Source organism: Saimiri boliviensis, chromosome 1 (genome assembly GCF_048565385.1).
Source record: "Saimiri boliviensis isolate mSaiBol1 chromosome 1, mSaiBol1.pri, whole genome shotgun sequence".
NCBI lineage: Eukaryota > Metazoa > Chordata > Mammalia > Primates > Cebidae > Saimiri > Saimiri boliviensis.
Window position 1 is genome coordinate 76,941,839 of NC_133449.1, and position 24,538 is coordinate 76,966,376.

At 39.3% G+C, this 24,538-nt stretch overlaps 2 protein-coding genes across 5 annotated transcripts in view; one reads left to right on the top strand and one right to left on the bottom strand.

Moving 5' to 3' along the window:
- Nucleotides 1–185: 185 nt before the first annotated feature.
- Nucleotides 186–23,304, bottom strand: PEX13 (peroxisomal biogenesis factor 13). 2 transcript variants are annotated; one of them, XM_003922717.4, is made up of 4 exons: nucleotides 23,150–23,304; nucleotides 10,298–10,992; nucleotides 6,214–6,339; nucleotides 186–3,600 (listed from the first exon to the last, which is right to left on the bottom strand). In XM_003922717.4, the coding sequence occupies exons 1-4, from the start codon at nucleotides 23,239–23,241 to the stop codon at nucleotides 3,302–3,304; spliced, it is 1,212 nt and encodes a 403-aa protein (XP_003922766.1). In that variant the 5' UTR covers nucleotides 23,242–23,304; the 3' UTR covers nucleotides 186–3,301. The 2 variants fall into 2 exon arrangements, with proteins under 2 accessions (XP_003922766.1, XP_074255670.1); XM_074399569.1 differs by lacking the exon at nucleotides 23,150–23,304 and adding an exon at nucleotides 18,733–19,306.
- Nucleotides 23,305–23,362: 58 nt separating this feature from the next.
- PUS10 (pseudouridine synthase 10) overlaps nucleotides 23,363–24,538 on the top strand; it is a 71,911-nt gene continuing 70,735 nt past the window's right edge. Inside the window, exon 1 of one of the 3 annotated variants that reach the window (XM_039478893.2) lies at nucleotides 23,363–23,772. The gene's annotated coding sequence lies outside the window, so the exon portion shown is untranslated. The other 2 variants (XM_010333572.3, XM_074399541.1) reach the window with 2 other exon arrangements.

Sequence of the window (24,538 nt, forward strand, 5' to 3'; positions counted from 1 at the left end):
ATTAAAAAGATATTTCATATTAATTCTAATCCTGCATTAACAATTTATCTTTAAAAAGTCAATCAAGTTTAACGTATTTTTATTTATCCAATAAAAGTAACTTCACAACTACTAAAAATAAAACTTCAACTGCATTCAGTTTCTGTTCATTTTTCCATTAAAGAAAGCACAAGATAAAGGATAGCTGTGTTCAAATAAATGTGTAATTACGACACACAGACTGAATCAAGTACAGACATAAAATGATAAAACATGAAAATGTATAGTTATCTTACCATTTCTTCCTGAACTCATAAAATATAATCAGAAAAATTAAAAGAAACATGTTTTATTATTGTAACTTATAATTTATTTTATTAAAAAGGTTTTGATGTGTTAATTTCTGTAAAGTAGTACTTCTTAAATAAGTTCCTAAAAATATTGGAGCCTTGGCCGGGCGCGGTGGCTCAAGCCTGTAATCCCAGCACTTTGGGAAGCCGAGGCGGGTGGATCACGAGGTCGAGAGATCGAGACCATCCTGGTCAACATGGTGAAACCCCGTCTCTACTAAAAATACAAAACATTAGCTGGGCATGGTGGCACGTGCCTGTAATCCCAGCTACTCAGGAGGCTGAGGCAGGAGAATTGCCTGAACCCAGGAGGCGGAGGTTGCGGTGAGCCGAGATCGCGCCATTGCACTCCAGCCTGGGTAACAAGGGCGAAACTCTGTCTCAAAAAAAAAAAAAAAAAAAAAAAAAAAAAAAAAATATTGGAGCCTTGAACATTTAATCTCAGCTAAAAACATTACTTTAAAACTGTCACGATAAAAAAGGTTACAAAATTTCTCTTTATTCTAGTCCTGAATTCCTTCTCCAGAATTTTAATACAAAAGGAATGTTCAGACACATATAGTTACCAGATAGTGCATACTGTAATTTAGCAGACTTAACCAAACAATAAACACCTTTACAAAAGTGCCACTGTTTTCTCACTCTGTGCTGTACTCTTCTCCCTATACATCTTTCACAGTGGTCACTTCAACTTTACTTCTAGCATCCAATTTAGACGTCTCAACCCCAAATTTTAAAATTTATTTTATCAAAAATTTGAGAATAAAATTTCTGTAAGTTATCATCTAACAAATCAAAGCAGAACCTTTAATTGTAGAACACAAATAATGAATAATATACAAGAAACATTACCTCTTGACCCTCAAGGCTAATACCTGGGTATTGGAAAACTGGCCAAAGATAAATACATTTTACTATAAAGTATTTCTTTTTCTGCACTGGGTCTAGATTTCTATTTTAAATAATATGTTAGTTAAGAAACTGTCATTTCAAAAGGCTTTCCAAGAAGCCTTTAGTAAAGTTCTTCTATGCTGGGTGTTTATTTGGTTCCTGTATGTTTTAGTCAGAACTATTTGAGAATTACTTATTTGTTGAACATAGTCTGTAAGAAAAATACTAAATCACAATTTTTATCAAACAGTTCAAAGTTTTTAACAATATTTATAAATGTATTCTTATACATCTGTATTCCTGATAGTGTTACTCTGTAGTATGTTCATAGCAAGGATATGAATTTTCTAATTTTCTGGGAAAGTATTCAGTGTACTGAAAGTTAACTGCATTTAAAATCATTATGAAACAAAAAAACATGTCAAATAGCATTATTGTATTCTTTTTTTTTTTGAGACAGAGCCTCTCTCTGTCCCCCTGCCTGGAATGAATGCAGTGGTCCAACCTCAGCTCACTGCAACCTCTGCCTCCCGGGTTCAAGCGATTATCCTGCCTCAGCCTCCTGAGTAGCTGGGACTACAGGTGCACGCTATCACGCCTGGCTAATTTTTGTATTTTTAGTAGAGACAGGGTTTCACCATGTTGGTCAGGCTGGTCTCAAACTCCTGACCTCAGGTGATCTGCCTGGCTTGGCCTCCCAAAGTACCGAGATCACAGGTGTGAGGATTATCATATTCTAAATGGCAGCTGAGCACTGAAACTGTAAGTTAGTTTTTTGTAAGTCAGTCAGACTGTAAGTCAGTCTCAGTAGTAAAAATTAAAACTGAAAGAAAAATGTATCCAATGTGACACATTTTCAATTATTTATAGAGCATACTAAATATGGAATTTAAAAAATTACGCAAGGTGGAAGCAGAAAATCTATAAAAAGATTAAAAATTACTATAACTGACTATATCATTAAGTGCAAACTCGAAGAACTCAAGTATTTGTTGTAGGAAAAGAAGGTATACCTTTCATATATTTCTGATTCACCCAGTATAAAAACTAGTCATATTTTAAAGAGATAAAGAGTTAAGTGATCCTTAGAAGAAATGGAACAATTTATAAGAAAGATAAATTTCAGACTTTTCAGTAGAAGGGAAAACTATTAGGGCCACATACTCTATCATTCTAGAACCATCTCCTTTAGAATGCTTCTGGGTGACCTTTTAAATTTTTAAAAATACAGTAAAGGCCGGGCGCGGTGGCTCAAGCCTGTAATCCCAGCACTTTGGGAGGCCGAGGCGGGTGGATCACGAGGTTGAGAGATCAAGACCATCCTGGTCAACATGGTGAAACCCCGTCTCTACTAAAAAATACAAAAAACTAGCTGGGCGTGGTGGCGCGTGCCTGTAATCCCAGCTACTCAGGGAGGCTGAGGCAGGAGAATTGCCTGAGCCCAGGAGGCGGAGGTTGCGGTGAGCCGAGATTGCGCCATTGCACTCCAGCCTGGATAACAAGAGCGAAACTCCGTCTCAAAAAAAAAAAAAAATACAGTAAAAGATAATAGTGTCAGTTGTTTGTGGGTGAAAATATAAACCCAACACTGGATATAATATAGATCAGAAAATTTTATTACTGAGATTACTTAAAGTTGTTAAAAAAAAAAAATTAACCTTTTTGCCTGTTATCATACTGTTAGGTTATCACCCCATTTCTAAAGATTCCAAGTCAATTAATGTAGAACTTTTAAAAGTATTAATGATCCCTATTATACCAAACTGTTGATGCCATAGTTCATCAATCTTACTCTTCCAACAAACCTAGAGATTTAAATAAGATGAAAATGACAGCAGTCTCCATAATCTTAAAATCTAGGTGAAACAAATGTCCTCATGGTCCAATAACGTGTATAATAAAATGTAACCAGGTCACCAGACCAACATACTAGTGTATAACTTTAATAATTTCTAGCAGCAAAACACCTGGGATAGCCAATAACAAATGTTTTCATTGGATTGTAGATTCATTTCTTTGTGAGAAATAATTTTAAAAAGTACTCTAAGGTATTGTTCAACTGCAAGCAAACATGAAAGATATCAAAGATCTTGTTTTTCTCCACCTTTCCCAGTGGAATCAGATGCAACTGGAACCTTATTAGTTTCAACAAAAACAGATTCAAAGGCAGCTTCCTGTTCATCCAAAGAATAAGCAACCGTGGCTCCTTTAGTTAGTGTTGGGTTGTTAAAAGATTGCTGCTGCTTGGAAATTTTACTTGATTCCACCGTTTTCCTACCTCTTCTTTTACCAAGAATTTTGACATAATTCGCTGGTATAAGTCCTGTTGTTTGGCCATCAAGACTAGCCAGAAGCCAACCGCGCACTTTGGGTTGTTGTTCTGATGGAAAAAAAGACAGTCTTGTAATTACAACCTACTTTGGAGGTCCAACAGAGTATTAATGGTAAACTATCATATTCAGGAAAATACATTATGTTTATATAATAGATAACAAATAGTACATGGGTATATATTCAAAATCAAATGCTGAGTAGGTTTCACAGTTCTAGGGTCCATTCCTATGTTTTCATTTTATACTTCCTAAATATTTTCTTCTACCTTGAAGAACATAAAGTTTGTATCAGTTGGTCCATTCACAGGGTAAGGAGATTTAGTTCTCTCAAAACTGAAAACATCATTGACTTTCATACTTTAAATTGGAGTCTAAGAAATGAATATCTAATTCCTTCTCAACCAGGTAAATTAAGTATAGAAAAGATATACCTTTATGCACTCCGTTTTCTTAGCCTACTTTTGACAAAAATATAAAATTCACTTTATATGATTGTGGTAAACAATCCTGAAGACAGTAAATGTTAATTTTAATCCAAGATGGACAAAAAAATTGAAGACCCTAGTTATTTCTAGCCATATGATAAAGGTAATACTCTAAGTTTAAAGAAAGATAATTTAATTTATTCAATTTTCTATAGTATTTCCTATCTATTTTATCTATATCTTTAAAAAGCTGCTTAACTTACAATTTTAGTTCAACATTATAATTTAGGCACAATATAAGACTTTTTAACATTTAATGCTCTATAATAACAGGAAAAAAAATCAAACAAATTTACCATGTCTATGAATGATTTTGTTTCAAATGTCCAAACATACTTTTCTTGAGCAACGAAGGAAAGCCAAGCAAGCTAGTGTTAAGATGTACTATTCATTCAAGAATAAAATATCAAATTTTTCTGAAGTATTATGTAACTGAAAGAAACCATATGACCTCTATGTAATTAAAATTATTTGTGTTGCTCCTATCTCTAATAAGTCTTCAAAAAAAAAATCATTCATTTGAAATCCAAAATAGTAAATTGCTATTTTTCCTATAAGAAAAATACAAATAGAATACCTAAAAGTCTAGATGTTTGTTTTTTATTTTTTTCTTGAGACAAGGTCATGCTATGTTGCCGAGGCTGGGGTGCAGTGGTGCTATTCCACAGGTGTGATTACAGTGCAATACAGCCTCGAACTCCTGGTCTCAAGGGATCCTCCTGCCTTAGCCTCTCTAGTAGGTGTGACTACAGGTGCACACCACTGCCCCTCACTTAAGTCTAGGTTTTATGTAAAAGGGATGAGGGTAAGATTTACTAATCTGATCCAAATTCTTCAATTATTTACATACTATTGATTTGAACACTGAAGGTATTTCTTCCCTGTGTAGACTGACTAAAGCCAATAAAAGGCTGAAGTTTCCATTAATAGATCCTTCCATGAAAAAAATAGCCAGAGTTGCTAAAAGCACAAGGTCTCAAGTTAGATAAACCTAGATTCATAGTCCAGTTGTATTACACCTTATCTCTGTGATACTGGATAATTTACTTAATCTGAGTCTCAGTTTCTTCAAGTATAAAACAAGGACAGGATAATAATAGTCCCACTTCACAGTATTATTGTAAGGGTTAAATGAAATACGTAAAATACAGTACCTTGAACATAGTACTCAATAAATAACATGTTATTGTTATTAGTAACTTCATCAACAAAATGTCACTTTTTTGCAATAAACCTGAATCCCCACAAACACATAAATTAAAAAAAAATAAACTCGCCGGGCGCGTTGGCTCAAGCCTGTAATCCCAGCACTTTGGGAGGCCGAGGCGGGTGGATCATCACAAGGTTAAGAGATCGAGCCCATCCTGGTCAACATGGTGAAACCCCGTCTCTACTAAAAATACAAAAAATTAGCTGGGCATGGTGGCGCGTGCCTGTAATCCCAGCTACTCAGGAGGTTGAGGCAGGAGAATTGCCTGAACCCAGGAGGCGGAGGTTGCGGTGAGCCGAGATCGTGCCATTGCACTCCAGCCTGGGTAACAAGAGCGAAACTCTGTCTCAAAAAAAATAAAAAATAAAAAAATAAACTCATAAAAATCCTGATAATTATTACTCAGGAAAGGTGAAGGGAAGATCATTTTCCTGGAGTCATTAAAAACTATCAGTGACTTAGTCCAAAAATCAACCTGAGATGTGTATAAATTTCTTGCTGGGGTTTATAATACTTCATGATACTTCCTAAAATACTCATGATGAAATTTCTGAAGTAAACACTACTGAAGTAATAAAGAAGCAACACCAGTCCCAGTAATAAAGGACTGACAGCAATGCTTAGATGATGCCAGATAATTTCTTTGCTTAATTACATTTGTTACGTTTAGTTACTGACATCACATTTTTGTGTGGGGATTAACAGTTTGAAATTCAAGTATTTGGAATTTAGAAAAACCTATATAAACAAAGCCTTTCCTTATCTCAGTGAAATACTATTGGAATGGGGGCATTTCTTCCTGACTCCTCCAGATTTGGAAGGTCTAAACTGACATGAAAAAGAAGTTCCAGTAACTATCTCTAAGTTAACTAATAATGAACAAGATCCTTTGTCACAGTTTTTAATACTGCATTTATTAATATTAAAAATTTACAGATAATTTCAACTTATTCATAATTTGTTACCTTTGAGAGCTAAGTTTAGCATATCACCAGCCCGGAAAGAAATTTCTTCTTCAGATACGGCAGTAAAATCATATTCTGCTCTGGCAACTACATGGTCATCCTCACCACTTGCCCAGTTGCTGCTGTCTATAAGCCAAATAAAAATTAGGTCAATAAAATTTACAAAAAAAAAATGCAGATATTTCACTGGCTATGGTTTGCAAACTGCATAAATGTGCCAAGAGAAAGTCCTCCCCTCCCAAGTAAAATCTATAATGAATACGTTAAATCAACAATACATCCACTGAAGATACCTATTATAAACTTTTTCCTTTATTTAAAGCTCCAGCTTCCAGTTCCCTTACCATGAGCCAGGGAGTTGACAATTTTTTCTGTAAAGGGTCAGGTAAATATTTTAGACTTTGCAGACCAAGAGGCAAAACAGGATATTGCACAATTACTTACGTAAAAAGAGAAAACAAAATTTTCATGAATTTACTGACAAAATTCAAAATGTAATAACCATGTTCCTTTTTTGTAATACAGGTCTATTTGGAAGTTCTTTAGAATGAAATATTTTGGGGGAAGGATATTTCACTTAATTGGAATTCAATTATAAATATTAATTTGCTAATTCCAATTCATAGTAAGATCTGTGGCACTGCATTTTTGAAAATGCCTTTTCATACAGACAAATGTCAAATCCTGATGTTAGTCTATGAGTATGTGGTTTTAATTGAGCATATTTATGAGTTGGGAGAGTAACATATCAGAATTCTGTTACATTCTTCTCTTGATATCTGCCTTTTACCATTGTTATTACATTGCAGATTAATCACTTTCAAATGAAGAGTAAGTGGAAGTTCCTCAATTGCATAGCTGAATGGATTTTGAAATATGGAAATTTCCTTTGTGCTTGAATGGAGGTCCAAAAAATGCTCTGGCACTGAATTAACAGCTTAAGCTTGGAAAATGTATCTGCTGCCATCCTGTGTGAGAATGGAGATACTGCTTCTGTGTTAACTTCTGACAGACTGAGGTATATAAAGCAGTGTGACACTACTTATTAGTCAAACAATGTTAGGTGTTGTCAAAACTTCACTCCAGTGTAAGTTTTGCGTATAAGCACTGTTCTGCTTTGTGGTTTCTGCCTGAATTATTTAAGAAATTAATTATTTAATAAATTAATAAACAATTTTTAACAAATAAATATTTAATAAACAAGTCAGCTTAAGCATGATACTCATGCCTATAATTCCAGTACTTTGAGAGGCTGAGGCAGGGGGAACTGCATGAGTCCAGGAGTTCAAGACCAACCTGCGCAACATAAGGAGACCTCATTTCTTTAAAAAAAAAAAAAAAAAGCCAGGTATGGTGGCATGAGCCTGTAGTCTCAGTGTGAATCGCTTGGACCTGGAAGGCAGAGATTGCAGTGGTGAGCCAAGACTGTACTACTGCACTCCAGCTTGGGCAACTGAGAGAGGCCCTGTCTCAAAAAGAAAACAAAAACAATAAAAAATATAACTAAGTCTAGGCTGGACATGGTGGTTCATGCCTGTGATCTCACTCAGCACTCTGCGAGGGTGAGGCAGGATTTCTTGAGGCCAGGAGTTCAAGACCAGCCTGTGCAACACAGATCTCGTCTCCACAAAAAATAAATAAATTAGCCAGGCGTGGTGGTGTACATGTCTAGTACTAGCTACATGAGCCAAAGAGTATCACGTGAGGATCACGTGAGCCAAAGAGTGTAAGGTTGCAGTGAGCTATGATCATGCTACTGCACTCCAGCCTGGCTGACAAGGCAAGACCCTGTCTCCAAAAAGAATTCAAAATATAACCAAGTCTGCAGCAAAAGGTGATTTCCAAAGCCAAATGGGCTTAATAACAATAGCTGAAAGGAGTCAAGAAAAATTTCATTCTTGGCCTCAATGTCAAAACAATAAAATTAAATAAAACTTAAGCCTTGTTCGGCCACTGATTGCTATGCTGTAGGCAAGTTGGAATCTTCAGCTTCTATATTTGACAAAAATTCATAAAACTGACAATGATTATGTCACAAGAATGAAGTTTACCTTGACACTACTAGTTAAATAACATGATTAATCCAAATGTTTTCTGTAATATACCTGCTGATGAATAACACAATGAATAACCATAGACAAAAACTGTATTTTCAAAAGCTTTGTAAATTTTGTCCAACTAGGCCTTTTCCTCCTCCACCTATATTTCTCATCATCAGCTGCCACGCATCTTAGCAGATTCAGGTTGTACAGAATCAGTGTTTTCACCTTCTTTGGAAATATTCTTGTCTGTAGTTAAACCATGTAGACTATTCACAGAGGATAATTCTTCAGTCATTTCCAATTCATTATTGACTTTTGAAATAAACAACTGAGCAGTACTGTCTTTGTTTTTTGCTGCTGTAACAGAATACTACAGACTGGGTAATTTGTAAACAATAAAAGTTTATTTGCTCACAGTTCTAGGGGCTAGGAAATCCTAGATCAAAGGGCTGCATTTGGTAAGGGCCTTCTTCTTGTGTCATAACATGGCAGAAGGCATATCACATGGCAAGAGAGTGCATGTGAGAGAAGTAAGAGGGCCGAACTAGCTTGTATGATTTGTCAGGCTCAAGTGATCTGCAGGCCTCAGCCTCCCAGTATTGGGATTACTTATACCAGGCGTCCCAAGACTATGGCCCGCGGGCTGCATGCAGCCCCCTGAGGCCATTTATCCGCCCCCTGCCGCACTTCAGGAAGGGGCACCTCTTTCACTGGTGGTCAGTGAGAAGAGCACAGTATGTGGCGGCCCTCCAATGGTCTGAGGGACAGTGAACTGGCCCCCTGTGTAAAAAATTTGGGGACGCCTGACTTATACCATCTACTTCCTTCATCTCCTGCCACTAACACTTTGCTCCAGCCACACTGGCCTCCTTCCTGTTCCCATGACACGCCACTTAAAATACCTCTGTACTTTCGCTGTTCCCTATGCCTCAAAACACTCTTCCTTTAAAGAGTTACAGGGCTTATTCCCTCAGCTGCTTCAGGGAGACATTCCCTGACTATATGTAGCAGTTCAACCTCTGTTCCTACTCCTGACACTCCCAATATTCTTCCCTGTTTTGTTGTTTCCCCTATAGCACTTAGCACCTTCAGGCTTACTATATATTTTATTTATTTTCTTACTGTTTCTCCCTTATTAGATTGCCACAAAGGCAGAGATTTTTAAAATACATTTTATTCATTCCTATATCCCTAGCTCTGAGAACTCTTTGGTATGTAGTTGGCACCCAACAAATATTTATTGAGTTAATGAATAAAATGTTATCCCTCTAATAACCCAAATTTAAAGGTCTAGGGCATTTTGATTTCTACTTTGCCTTTATATACCTCATTTAGTCAGTGACTACATCCACTAAACCTATTATATCAATCCTGCTTCTCATACACTCTAGTTTGGGTCTTCATTATCTCTCAAACAGTCTAATGCAAAAGTATCATGACTGATGCCCCCAAATTAATAAACACCTATTAAGTATCTTCTATTTGCCAAGCAGGTTAGATAGTAGGAATACAAAGCTGAATCCTTTATGAATTACAACCTGTTTTTTTTTTGTTTGTTTGTTTTTTGAGATGGAGTTTTGCTTTGTAGCCCAGGCTGAAGTGCAGAGGTTCAATCTCGGCTCACTGCAACCTCCGCCTCCTGGGTCCCAGTTCAAGCAATTCTCCTACCTCAGCCTCCCAAGTAGCTGGGATTACAGGCACGAGCCACCATGCTTCATTACAATTACTTGTATATGTGTCTTACACCATACCTCCCTTCCAACACATTTTAGAAAGACAGGAATTATGCTCTATGTAGCTTTGTATCCTCCACAGCATCAAGTTCAGTACCTTGTAAACAGTAAGGTAATATGCACTGTTTAACTGAACAATAATCAGCAAACCTATTTTTGCTATATATTTCTGTGCCAGTTTTGAAGTTCTTAACTGAAAATAGAACTGGACCAAAACAGTAAACACAAATGAATATAAAGAAAACTAATTTAACAAATCTGTTCTTGAAATTTGAGATTGTTATATGGTATCTGAACCTGTTTCCTTACCTGTTATTTCGTCACTGTGAGTTGACAACAATTTCCAAATGAGGTAAGGACCACCAAGAGTAACAGCAAAGAACAAGAATATTGGCCAAGATTTCGCTGAGTTAGCTGCTCGGTCCTCAGCACCAAGGCATGCCACAGTTCCTTCACTTTCTGCCCAGAGGTCCTCATTCTCAGAGCCTCTTCTTAAACCTAACATCCACTGTAACCGTCTGTAAAGATACCGTATAGTCCTAACTAATGCAAAAGCTGAAAACACTTTTGTAAAGTGTATTTTCAATCGGGAAAAGTGATTTGCTACATCCAATACAGCCCTGAAACTGTTATAGACAGCTGAAAAGGTTGCATCCATCATCATACTGACAGAGGCAAAAGCATGCACAATACTTTCAATAGACTGAAATGCACCCCTGCTGCTTTCTTCAGCTTGCTGAACAAATCTACTGGGTGGAAGATCATCTATACGGAGGCGGTTGTAGCCCAGCCCATTATATCCGTAACTATAAGGGCTGTAACTTCCATAAAATGAATTTCCATAGGCACCATATCCAGAAGAAAATGAACTGTAAGCAGGTCTGAAGGTGTTCACACTGCTACTTCCTGTCTGCTGTGATGGCCTTGGAAGAATAGGTGGGGGCACTCTGGTAAGTGCTGGTTGTCCCGGTCTTGTCATTAAAGTAGGACCCAAATCAGCAGATCTAAAACCAAAGAAGATTCAAAACAGTTATTTAAGCGTACAATAAATTCAATTCAAAGTAACTATTAAACACCTCCTACATACCTAGTGCTATGACAAATTCGAGTCTCACTCTGTTGCCCAGGCTGGAGCACAGTAGCACAATCAAAACTCACTGTAGTCTCAACCTCCTAGGCTCAAGTAATCCTCCCACCTCAGCCTCCCAAGCAGCTGACACTAAAGGTGAATGCCATCACACTTGGCTACTTTTTTTTATTTTTTGTAGAGATGGGGTTTTGCCATGTTGCCCAGGTTGGTCTCAAACTTCTGGGCTCAAACAATCCACCCACCTTGGTTTCCCAAAGTGCTAGGATTACAGAAGTGAGCCACTGCACCTAGCCTTCATTTTAAAGTTTAAAATTTAATAGTTTTTAATATACTCACAGAAGTGTGTAACTATCACCATGTCTAATTCAGAATATTTTCATCACCTCAAAAAGAATCCCCATATTCATTAGCAGCTACTCCCCATTTCCTGCCCATCCCTCTCCAATCTTTGGCAACCATGAATTTATTTTCTGTCACTAGGTTTGTCTATTCTGGACATTTCATATATAGTTAATGCTTGTTATTTAAGACAGTTCTATTTTGTAAAGTTGCTGTGAACTCTGAACCAGCAAATACCAAGTCACTGCTCCTTTCATCAACCAATCAATACATATACTATATGTGTTTCTGTTTAAAGTCACTTTATTCCAGGTATATTGTTTTTGTTTTTTTTTTTTTGAGATGGAGTTTAGCTCTTGTTACCCAGGCTGGAGTGCAATGGCACGATCTCGGCTCACCGCAACCTCCGCCTCCTGGGTTCAAGCAATTCTCCTGCTTCAGCCTCCTGAGTAGCTGGGATTACAGGCACGCGCCACCATGCCCAGCTAATTTTTTGTAGTTTTAGTAGAGACGGGGTTTCACCATGTTGACCAGGATGGTCTCGATCTCTCAACCTCGTGATCCACCCGCCTCGGCCTCCCAAAGTGCTGGGATTACAGGCTTGAGCCACCGCGCCCGGCCTATTCCAGGTATATTGTTAACTTATAACGAATTCATGGCCAACAACACAATAGCTCATGCCTGAATGAAATTATCTAACACCTGTAATCTCTGTAAGGCACACCACAGACTTCCTGTGCTTAGGAACACTGGAGACCACTTCAGCATTATGCTTCAGTGCCATTTTAGACAGCAAAATCACCATTAAAAAATGTGAAAAAATCTGGCACTAAACAGACTTTGAAAAGGGCAACTGTCGGCCGGGCGCGGTGGCTCAAGCCTGTAATCCCAGCACTTTGGGAGGCCGAGGCGGGTGGATCACGAGGTCGAGAGATCGAGACCATCCTGGTCAACAAGGTGAAACCCCGTCTCTACTAAAAATACAAAAAGTTAGCTGGGCATGGTGGTGCGTGCCTGTAATCCCAGCTACTTAGGAGGCTGAGGCAGGAGAATTGCCTGAGCCCAGGAGGCGGAGGTTGCGGTGAGCCGAGATCGCGCCATTGCACTCCAGCCTGGGTAACAAGAGCAAAACTCCGTCTCAAAAAAAAAAAAAAAGAAAAGAAAAGGGCAACTGTTTACAGCTTGACAGCTCAAAAAGAAACCAGAGTGTTGCTTTTTTGTCTCTTGGTTGTGTCAGCTAAGGGACAACTCAGATTTTTCCCTGATCTATGTTTGTACTCAAATGACTGTGAAAGTGCCAGAAATGTTGATTTTGAGATTACAAATAAATTTTAGTGAGCAGACCAATTTGAAAATATAGAATCCGCAAATAATGAGGATCTATAGCAAACTGACACATACAATGTGTAGTATTTTGTGACTGGCTTCTTTCACTTAGCATAATGTTTCCAAGCTTTATCCATTTTATAGCATGTTATCAGTACAGGCAGCCCTTGGTATCTGTGGGGGAGTGGTTTCAAAACCTTTAGATACCCAAATCCATCAATGTTCAAGTCCCTAATATAAAACAGCACAGTATTTGCATATAACCTACGCACATCCTCCTGTATACTTAAAATCATCTCTAGATTACTTATAGTATCTAATACAGTATAAATGTTATGTAATTAGTTATACTGTAGTGTTTAGGAAATAATGACAAGGAAAAAAGTCTTTACATGTTCAATACAGATGAAATTTATTTTTCCTGAATTCTTTTTAAAAATTTTTAAAGAGGGTCTCACTCTGTTGTCCAGGCTAAAGTGTTGTGGCATGATTCATAGCTCACTACAGCTTCCAACTCCTGGCCTCAAGTGATCCTCCCACCTTGGCCTCCCAAAATGCCAGGAGAACAGGTGTTAGCCACCACATCGGGCCTATTTTCTGAATATTTTTGATCCACAGTTGGCTGAATCCACGGATGTGGAAGGCCAACTGTATTTCATTCATTTTTATTGCCAAATTATATTTGTATTATTTTATTGCCAAAATATATTTATATTATTTATAATATACATCAGTTGATATATATTGGGGCTGCTTTTACTTCTTGGCTATTACAAATAATGCTGCAATGGTCATTTATATACAAGCTTTTGTATGGACATGTTTGCTGAGTTATATGGAAACTCTACATTTAGCCTTTTGAGGAACCGCCAGATTGTGTTCCAAAGCATAATGTAACATTTTACATTCTCATCAGTGTACAAGGGTTTCCAATTTCTCCACATCCTGGGCAACATCTGCTCTTAGCTTTTTCCTTATAGCTATCCTAGTGGGTGTGAAGTGGTATCTCACTGTGGTTTTAATTTGCATTTCTTGATGGCTAACAATGTTGAGCATATTTTCATGTGCTTATTGGTCATTTTATTTTTATTTTTTTTGAGACGGAGTCTTGCTCCATTGCCCAGGCTGGAGTGCAATGGTATGATCTCAGCTCATGGTAACCTCCGCCACATGGGTTCAAGTGATTCTCCTGCCTCAGCCTCCTGAGTAGCTGAGATTATAGGCGTGTGCCACCACACCTGGCTAATTTTTGTATTTTTAGTAGAGATGGTGTTTCATCATGTTGGCCAGGATGGTCTTGAACTCTTGACCTTGCAATCCATCCACCTCAGCCTCTCAAAGTGCTGGGATTACAGATGTAAGCCACTACGCCTGACCTATTGGTCATTTTAAAATCTTGTTTGGAGAAACACCTATTTAGATACTTTGCCCATTTTTAAGCTTTTTTTTTTAGAGATAGGGTCTCCTGCCATTGAGGCTTGAGTGCAGTGGTGCAAACATGGCTCACTGCAGCCTTGACCTCTGGGGCTCAAGTGATCCTCCTGCCTCAGCTTCCTACGTAGCTGGGACCACCACCCCCACCTAACTTTTTGGTAGAGATAGGGTCCCTCTTTGTTGCCCAGGCTGGTCTCGAAGACCTGGGTTCAAGCAATCCTTCCACTTCTGCCTCTTAAAGTGCTGGGATTACAGGCATGAGCCACAGCACTTGGCTTAGCCTTTTTATCACTGCTTTTTAAATTATTGTGTTATATGAGTCTAAATGTCTTTTAAAACTATTTTTTTGGACAAAAATTCAGTTAAGGCTCACACATTGCATTTGGTTGTTTTGTTTCCTTTCTCTTCTAAACTAGAACAACCCCATTTTTTTTTTTCAAATATCCCTGTACTTCTGAAGAGTCAACCCAGTTTTTTTCTAGAAATGTCCTACCCGCAGGCCAGGTGAAGTGGCTCATGCCTGTAATCCTAGCACTATGGGAGGCCGAGACAGGTGGATCACCTGAGGTTAGGAGTCAGGAGACCAGCTTGGCCAACATGGTAAAACCCTATCTCTACTAAAAATACAAAAATTAGCCAGACATGGTGGCAGGCACCTGTGGTCCCACCTACTCATGAGGCTGAGGCAGCAGAATCACTTAAACTTGGGAAGTAGAGGTTGCAGTGAGCCGAGATCATTCTGCTACACTCCAGCTTAGGCATCAGAGAGTGAAACTCTGTCTTAAAAAAAAACAAAAAAGGCCGGGCGTGGTGGCTCAAGCCTGTAATCCCAGCACTTTGGGAGGCTGAGACGGGTGGATCACAAGGTCAAGAGATCGAGACCATCCTGGTCAACATGATGAAACCCCGTCTCTACTAAAAATACAAAAAATTAGCTGGGCGTGGTGGTGCGTGCCTGCAATCCCAGCTACTCAGGAGGCTGAGGCAGGAGAATTGCCTGAACCCAGGAGGCGGAGGTTGCGGTGAGCCAAGATCGCGCCATTGCACTCCAGCCTGGGTAACAAGAGCGAAACTCCGTCTCAAAACAAAAACAAAAACAAAAAAAACAAAAAAAAACCCAAACTCCTACCGAAGATTTGTGTTTCTCCAAAGTATTAAGGTACTCTTATCTCACTTCCTATTAAGACTGCATTTAACAGATTGATTAGAATCAGGTTCAATATTTTTTGGCAAGAATAATTCATAAGTGATGTTGTTTACTTCACACAGTATTACTTTAGGAGGTACATAATGCTATATTATTGCCTCATTTGTGAAGCTAAGTTTGATTAGTTGGTTAAGGAGGTGACTGTTAAATCTTTCCATTAAAATGTATCTTTCCCTTTGTAACTAGTATATAATCTATGGGATGACATTTTGGTACCATACAAATATTGTATTCCCCAGCAACTGTTCATTTGATAGTTTAGCATCCATTCATTATCCTTGCCTGAAACAAATATTAGATGTGGAACAGCAAAATGGTAATTTTCTAATCTAGGCTAAAGTTTTAATTTAGATTTGTATTACAATATTGTAAATAAGTTACTAGAACTCTACTTTTTCTTTTCTTTTACTGGATCTAATGTTTAAAAATAAAACAAAAATGGTCAGATAGTGCAGTGCATTCAGGCTTTGATGAAGCAGTTCTGCTCCAAAGTCTAAACAATAACAGAGAAAACAGAGAGAAAAACAAACAGGCATTATCTAGATTTAACACAAGACAGACAGACTTATGGAACAGAAACTAAACAGAAATGTAACATGTTAAGGAGGGCTGAAGCTACAGGCATACTCAATTCTGGTTCTGTAATCAGGCAGTGACAGCCAAAATGCAGGCTTCTATGAAGTAACAAAAATGAAAAGTGCTCCGTTAAAGTGGAACCAGTTCATTGCTTGAGGCTGGGAGTGAGGATGTGCCTCCTTGGCTCTTACAAAGACATTATAAAATTTGCTGATGACAGTTGAGTATTTTGAGAAAGTTACAGAACTAAGAAAGGGAAAGGACTGTGGTAAGGCCTCCAGCCCAGGAAATGAAACAACTACTAACTGACTTGATCTGTGATATCCTTAATCTAACTCACTGTTTTTGCCGTGTTTTCTTCGTTTGCTTTTTGTTTTGAGACAGGGTCTCATTCTGTTACCCAGGCCGGAGTTCAGTGGTGCAATCATGGCTCACTGCAACCTCAAATTCCTAGGCTCAAGTGATCCCTCTTACCTCATCTTCCCAAGCAGCGGGGACTACAGGCATGTGCCACCATTCCTGTTTTTTTTTTTTTTTATCGTAGAGATGAGTTCTCACTACATCTTGAGAGGCTGGTCTCCAACTCCTGGGCTCAAGCAATTCTCCTGCCTTGTCTGCCCAAAGAGCTAAGACTGCAGGTGTGAGCCACCATGCCCAGGCTAGCCCACTGTTTTCATATCTGATTCTTCCCTAAGTGGTAGGTAGAAGGAACAGGTAGAGGCAACAGGAAATCTATTAGATAGAGAGGGGAACGTGGAAGAGGGAAAGGAGAGAAAATAGAACTCTAAAATTACTACTCAAAATGACCATCTCAAAAATGCCCCACACATGAAGAAATAAAAACACTAGCCGGGCGCGGTGGCTCAAGCCTGTAATCCCAGCACTTTGGGAGGCTGAGGCGGGTGGATCACGAGGTCAAGAGATCGAGACCATCCTGGTCACCATGGTGAAACCCCGTCTCTACTAAAAATACAAAAAATTAGCTGGACATGGTGGCGCGTGTCTGTAATCCCAGCTACTCAGGAGGCTGAGGCAGGAGAATTGCCTGAACCCAGGAGGTGGAGGTTGCGGTGAGCCGAGATCACGCCATTGCACTCCAGCCTGGGTAACAAGAGCGAAACTCCGTCTCAAAAAAAAAAAAAAAAAAAAAAAAAAAGAAATAAAAACACTAAGAAACAAAGCCAACAAAAAAACAAGAATAAAACCCAATGAAAAAAATTAATTTTATATAACAGCTCAGGAATAATTTTAGATGTTAAAAATTATCAGAGAGAAATGAAACAGTATCTGTGAAATAAAAAATGAAATGAAATAAAAACACTTAAATATTAAAAAAAACCAAACCATTAGAAATCTTAGAAAAGATGGCCAAAGGCCAGGCAAGGTGGCTCACACCTGTACTGTAATCCCAGAACTTTGGGAAGCTGAGGCGGGTGGATCACGAGGTCAGCAGTTCAAGACCAGTCTGGACAAGATGGCAAAACCCCATCTCTACTAAAAATAAAAAAAATCAGCCAGGTGTGGTGGTGGACACCTGTAATCCCAGCTACTTGGGAGGCTGAGGTACAGAATTGCTTGAACCCAGGAGGCAGAGGTTGCAGTGAGCCAAGATCACACCACTGCACTCCAGCCTGGGTGTTGAAAGGAAAGGAATGGGAAAGGGAAAGGAAGAGAAAGGGAAAAGGAAAAGGAAAGGGAAAAGGAAAGGAAAGAAAGGTGGCCACAGCTATAGGAATTGCTTTCAACTACTTGTCAAGAAGAAAATTAGCTGCTGTACACTAAGGAGCAAAGTGGAAATAAAGAACTTGGGAATTCTACTTTAAGTAATGGTTGTTGAGGTAATTAGATTAACTCTCCCACTGAAAACTAGAAAGGTAGGAAATAGGAAAAATTTCTGTTTAAAGCATTAGAGAACAAGGCACTGAGGAATTCTGGAATCAAAAGCCAGGAGGAAAAAAAATTCAGAGAGCCAGATATTTTGAGATGTTTCTCTAGAACCTAGGGCCAATTCCAGAAGAGATGGTTGACAGGATGAGAAGCTGGGCAGAGATCTTAACAGACTCCCTGGGCTAAGGAGACATAAATTGGAGTGCAGAACTCTAAAGACGAAGGCCATAGGGAACCCTCACACTTCAAATTGGGACCATATAAACCTAAAAAGGGATCTATGCTAGTAGAAAGGGTGAAAGGGTTAACAGGAAATAGACTAACTCTGACAGGAATGAAAACCAAGTTTTAAATCAGTTCATTTCTTCATTGGATTAAAGTGATTCTAGACTGTTAGTGGCCTAACATTCTGGTCAAAAGGAAAAGTCATTAGAGAAAGATACCTTTAGGCCTCAGATCACATTAAACTGCCTACATACAACGTCCAGCTCTCATTAAAAATTAAATGGGCTTGGCTAGGCATGGTGGCTCACTCCTGTAATCACTCCTGTAAGCAATTTGGGAGGACAAGGCAGGTGGATCACTTGAATACAAGAGTTTGAGACCAGCCTGGCCAGCATGACAAAACTCCGTTTCTATTAAAAATACAAAAATTAGTCAGGTATAATGGTGCATGCCTGTAATCCCAGCTACTCACATGACTGAGAGGCAAGGATTACTCGACCAGGGAGGCAGAGGTTGTAGTGAGCTGAGATTTTACCACTGCACTCCAGCTTAGGCAACAGAGCAAGACTCTGTCCTGATAACAATAATAATAATAACAAGGCTTATATAACAAAATTACATATTAAAAAAAGAGAAACTTCAGATAATACAAAGACTTACCTCAAAACAAACAAACAAAAGACAGAAATGGCCCACAAGTCAGAGAGCTGACAAAAAAAAAAGCCAGTAAAATTTAGGTCCCTTGATGACAATATTCAGACAGCAGATCTCTGGACTTCTTGCTAACTAATCAATAAATGTCTTTGTAGTCCAAACCATAGTAAGTCAGATATTGTTACTTACAGCAGATACTATTCCTGATACAACGCTTAACAGAAGAAGAAAGGAAAGACTAGTGTTCAAACAAAACTTAAAATAGTATTTAAAGGTATAACTGGTGAGAATTTTCCTGAAATAAAAAAAAGACATGAATCCTCAGACTTAATACTGTGGATACTGAGCAAAAAGAAACAAATATAATATATATGTGTGTGTGTCTGTATAATTCATACCTAGATACAATATAATAAAGCTAGAGGACCAAAGATATCAGATAAAATCTAAAAGGCTACTAAGCAGAAGGCAGTCTGCCTATAAAGAAATCAATTAGGCCAGGTGAGGTGGCTCACACCTGGGAATCACCTGGGAGGCTGAGGTGAGCGGATTGCTTGAGCCCAAGAGTTTGACACCAGCCTGGGCAACATGGCAAAACTCCATCTCAACTAAAAATATAAAAATTAGTTGGGCATGGTGGCATGCACCTATAATCCCAGCTACTCAGGAGGCTAAGGCAGGAGAATCACTTAAGCCTAAGTCATAGAAGCTGCAGTGAGCCGTGATTACACCACTGCACTCCAGCCTGGGTGGCACAGTGAGACACTGTCTAAAAAAAAATCAGGCTCAACAGAAAAATTTATCTAGCTATAAAACTTTGATACAAAACCAGAATAGTACAAGGAAAGAAAATATGAATTTCATATAGGAACATGTGTGCAAAAGTCTTACAATATTGGAATAGAATTTTCTTTTTGGAGACAGGGTCTTGCTATGTCACCCAGGCTAGAGTGCAGCGGTATGATGACAGCCAACTGCAGCCTTGAACTCCTGGACTCAAGAGATCCTCCCATCTCAGCCTCCCTAGTAGCTAGGACTACAGGCACACACCATTACACCAGGCCAATTTTAAAAATTTTTATAGAGACATAGTCTTGCTGTGTTGCTCAGGCTGGTCTCAAACTTCCAGCCTCAAGCAATCCTCCTGTCCTGGCCTTCCAAAGTGCTGGGATTACAGATGTGAACCACACCACCTGGCCTGGAATAGAATTCGAAATTGCATATCAGAAAAAAAATCACGACTAACCAGAGTTCACTGAGAAATGCAAGGGTAGTTCAACATTAGAATGTTAATTGATACAATAAACAACATTTTCATATTAAAGTAATAACACATACAATGATTTCAACAGATGCAGAAAAGCCATTCATAAAATTTAATACTTCATGATAAAAATCTGAGCAAGGTAGGGCCAGGCATGGTGGCTCACACCTGTAATCCCAGCACTTTGGGAGGCTGAGGCAGGCCAATCACCTGAGCTACCCAGGAGGCTGAGGCAGGAAAATCACTTGAACCCGGGAGGTAGAGGTTGCAGTGAGCCGAGATCATGCCACTGCATTCCAGCCTGGCAGACACAGTGAGACTCCGTTTCAAAAAATAATAATAATAATAAAAAGAAAATTTAAAAAATCTGAGCAAAGTAGCGAGATAGAATTTTGACAGGATATCTATCAAAAACAAAAAGCAACTTCACACTTAACAGTAAAAAACTTCAGAAGCATTCCAGTGGAAGTCGGGACCAATATAAGGATGCTAGCTTATCTGTAAATGACAGAACTGTCTACATAGAATTAAAGAGAATTTCAACCAAAGCATCAGAACTAATTAAGCGTTTGACATTATGCTGTACTTAACATTTATATTAGAAACAATCAATAGCATTCTGCCATATCAGTTAACAACCAACTGGAAAATGTAAAAGGAAAAAAGAAAGCCTGTTTGCAACTACCACAGCAAAAATAATCTAGGAATAAAAAATAAAATATGAGAAAAAAAACTTCATGGAGATAAGATATTTAAGATAATAAAAATTCTCACCAATTGTAGCTTTTACAATATTCATGGAATAAAAAACTTACTTGATCCATAAATTCAGCTCAGTTCCAATAAAAATCCCAGTAAGACTTTTTAAAAAGGTCTAACTGCTACAAGGGCAATTACAAAGAACGGCAATGAGTGGAAACTATTGACATCCAAAAATCAAGACTCACAAAACTCTGTAAGTAAGATAGTGTGATGCTAGTAAATAAAGTGCTCAAAACAAAACCACATATTTAGGAAAACCTGATATGACATAGATGGCATTATAAACTAGCAACAGACTACTCAATAAACAATGCTGGGATAATTAGTTACCTATATGTGAAAAAAATTAGATTGCCTATTTCATATTGATTTTTTTTTTTTTTTTTTTTGGTTCAGAGTCCCGCTCTGTTGCCCAGGCTGTAATGTATTGGAACAGTCTCGGCTCACTGCAACCTCCACCTTCCAGGCTCAAGCCATTCTCCTGCCTCAGCCTCCTGAGTAGCTAGAATTACAGGCAACCACCACTACGCCCGGCTAATTTTTGTATTTTTATTAAAGACAGGGTTTCGCCATGTTGGCCAGGCTGGTCTCGAACTCCTGACCTCAGGTGATCCACCCACCACGGCCTCCCAAAGTGCTTGGGACTACAGGTGTGAACCACTGCACCTGGCCTGATTTTTATACAAAGTCAGTTCCATGTGCATTAGAGATACGAATGTGAAAACCAGAAGATTTAAAACATACAGAAAAACTGTCCTGATCTAGGTAGACAGGATTTCTTAACCAAGACAAAAAGCACAGACAATAAAATATGAAAATTTTGGCTATATTAAAATCAAAAACATCTGTACAAAAAATTGAACAGAAATACAAAGACAAGCCACACAGTGAAAGATATTAGCAAAATGTACTAACAAAAAAGGATTAGTATCAACAATAAAGTACTCTTACAAATTGATAAGCAAAGATAAAGCCAATAGAAAAATGGGCAACAGGAAAAACAAAAACAGATATAACAAATAACATATAAACAGTAACATGTAATTACAATATATACAATATATATTATTGTTACATTTTTAAGCTTCAAATATAAAATGCAAATAATTAGCATAAACTAAAGTATAAAAACATTACTAAGTATTGTAATGTCCAAATAAGGACAACAGTCACCACTGGAAAGAAGAATGGGAGAGTTTAACTGCCTAACTTTTCTTTTTAAAAATAAATCTGGCAAGTGTTAACATTTTTTGAAGTTGGGTAGTGAATATACAGGTATTATCTTACTCTACTAGTCTGTGTTTAAAATACTTCATAATGAAAAAAATGGGAAAATGGTTAATTTCACATAAGGACTCTAACAGATGCAAAAAATAAAACCTTTCTCATTCGACAAGCAGTCTAAATAGGGAAAAAAGAACCTACTCATAAAAATAGTAGCAGATAATGTCATCGTGACTTACCACAGTGTAAAGCTTACTACTTGTAATGTGTCCTTATTAAATTAAGTAGTTACTGTGTTAAAGCTATAGTGTTTAAATAAAAGATTTCGGAACACAGCAGAAATACCTTCCAGTAATATATTGGAGTTTTTATGCATTAGAAAAACCTACAATAGCAGGTGGTTTGACATTTGAATCACACCTATCTGAATTAAGAGATCCAGCACTACCAAACAAAAGCCACACGAGGCTACGAAACACTCCCAACTCTGTATGTTTCGGCCTTTTTAAAGTCCTATAACCCAACGGATACTGATTAAAAACAAAACAAAAACTACAGGCCTCAGAAAAATACACTATTTTGCACACAAAGGCCATCCATAGGCCTGAGATCTAGAACTCCTGCTTCAAAGTTGCTTCTCCAATCTCGATCCGAAACATTGGCTGAATTATGCTGGAAAAGAATGAAAAGTATACGCAGCTTGGGTTCCAGTTGCGTAAAACCTTTCGGGCTTTCAACAACTTCTCGAAAGGTTAACAGCTTTAACGAGAAACTTTGCTCCCTGTCGGTGCCTTGTCTGGGCAAATGCCTCTCTCAGCTGCTACAGACCCAAAGTCTAAGCTTTAAAGAGAGTGAAGCCATTGTGTCAAAGTGTCTTGTAAACAGAAGGGATAGGAAGCCGCCCGCCTTTCTTCCAAGCACAGGGACCCAGAGAGACGCCCAGGAGCTCCCGAAAAACCGTTGCTGCTAAAAGCCGCCGGATCTGAAACAGGTGTGAGACACTGAAATCCCCACTGGTAAAGCGCCGCAGCTCCACCTCGACCCCTGCCCACAACGCTGGGGGCTGGTTGAAGGGGGGAGGGGAACACCTCCGCCAACAACCGCTTCAACCGCCTCCTGACAAGTCCCCGCTCGAGCCCACCAAACTCACAGCCTGAAGAATCGCACACTCACTGGAAAGTGGGGCCGGGTCCTGGTCCCGGCCCGGTCCCCGGAATTCGGCGGGTCTCCCAAGGTTTGGGGGGAGGTGGCGGCTGGGACGCCATCTCCTCCTCCTCCGCTCGGCTCCAGTTCCCCTCCTGGACTGTCCAGGCCTGCGTAGACCAGCACCTCGAACGCCAGGCGTAATGAGCAGAACACCGAGCCGTCCACCCCGCCCACCCCTGCAGTCAGGACAAGGCTTGAGTTACTTTACCAGCTGAATCCAGACCGCGGGAGGATGCCACTAATTTGTAGGAAGAAAAACGTTTTTTTGTATTTGCCCTAGAAAGAGCTCCTGTCCTAAACCCGAGGCTTAAGGCTCATCGATATTTCTGGCAGCAGCTACAACGCCCTAGACCGCGGAGCGCCCCCCTACCCCAGAGGCTTATGTGGGACTGGACAGGTCAGGTTGGGAGTAAGCGCCACGCACTTCTACACGCGCGGGGGAGGTGGGGGAAGGTGACAAACTAGGCAGTTTGACAGATTTCCCTACAAACAAGAAGGGAGAAGCTCACTTAGTCCTAGCGAGAGCGGCCTGGTACTTTCGTTCTAAAGCCCACGTTTCCTCGGGGAACAGAATTGCTAGACGCAAATAGGTGCGTTGTCTTTAGTCTTCCCTGTTCCCTTCGAGGGCCGGAAGGGGTTAAATCTCAGGCTCCGGCATCTGGGGAGAAGGTGAGGCGGGTAGGCAAGAGGTGAAGGGGTGCAGACTGGGTGCAGAAGAGGTGTGGCGGGAGAGAGGTCGTTTCCCTCCTGCTGGAAAGGCTTTGTTAGCAAAGGAGGGGTGAGTGGGAAGTTTATTGGACCTGACCGAAGGGGGAAGGGCTAGCTTGGCTAAAACTGAGGCTTGAGGTTAGATCTCGAGATGAACTTTTCAAGAGTCCACAGTAGATTGTATAGCTGAATGTTTCAGAAGTCCAGTGAAGTGTGATCACCTCTTTCCCCGTAAATCTACACCCCCAGCCCCGTGCTGCGGTACCAATGACACCTTTCGGTAGGGAAATGAGTTTTAAAAGATCTTAGGATGTCGTTTGGTCGTTTCGGTAGTTTTTTTCATGCCGTACTCGTTTCCTCGTTTTCGATGACTTGTTTTGCAATCGTCCAAGAGGTGTAAATAAAGTCCTCTCCTCCAGTAAGCCAGAGAGTGGACTAGTTATCCTTGTTTTGGGGAGGAGGGATTCAGTCCTTCGAGGTAGCCTGACACGTGAAAAGGCGGCTTTGTAGCAACTTGTTACAGAGTTATTTCTGTAAAACAAACACGTAAATGAAAAGCGAACTTATTCAGGGTAACCAACACTGGAAAACTTGTGGGATGCCTTTCTCAGGGCTTGCTTTCAAACATAATACATCTAATGTGGACAA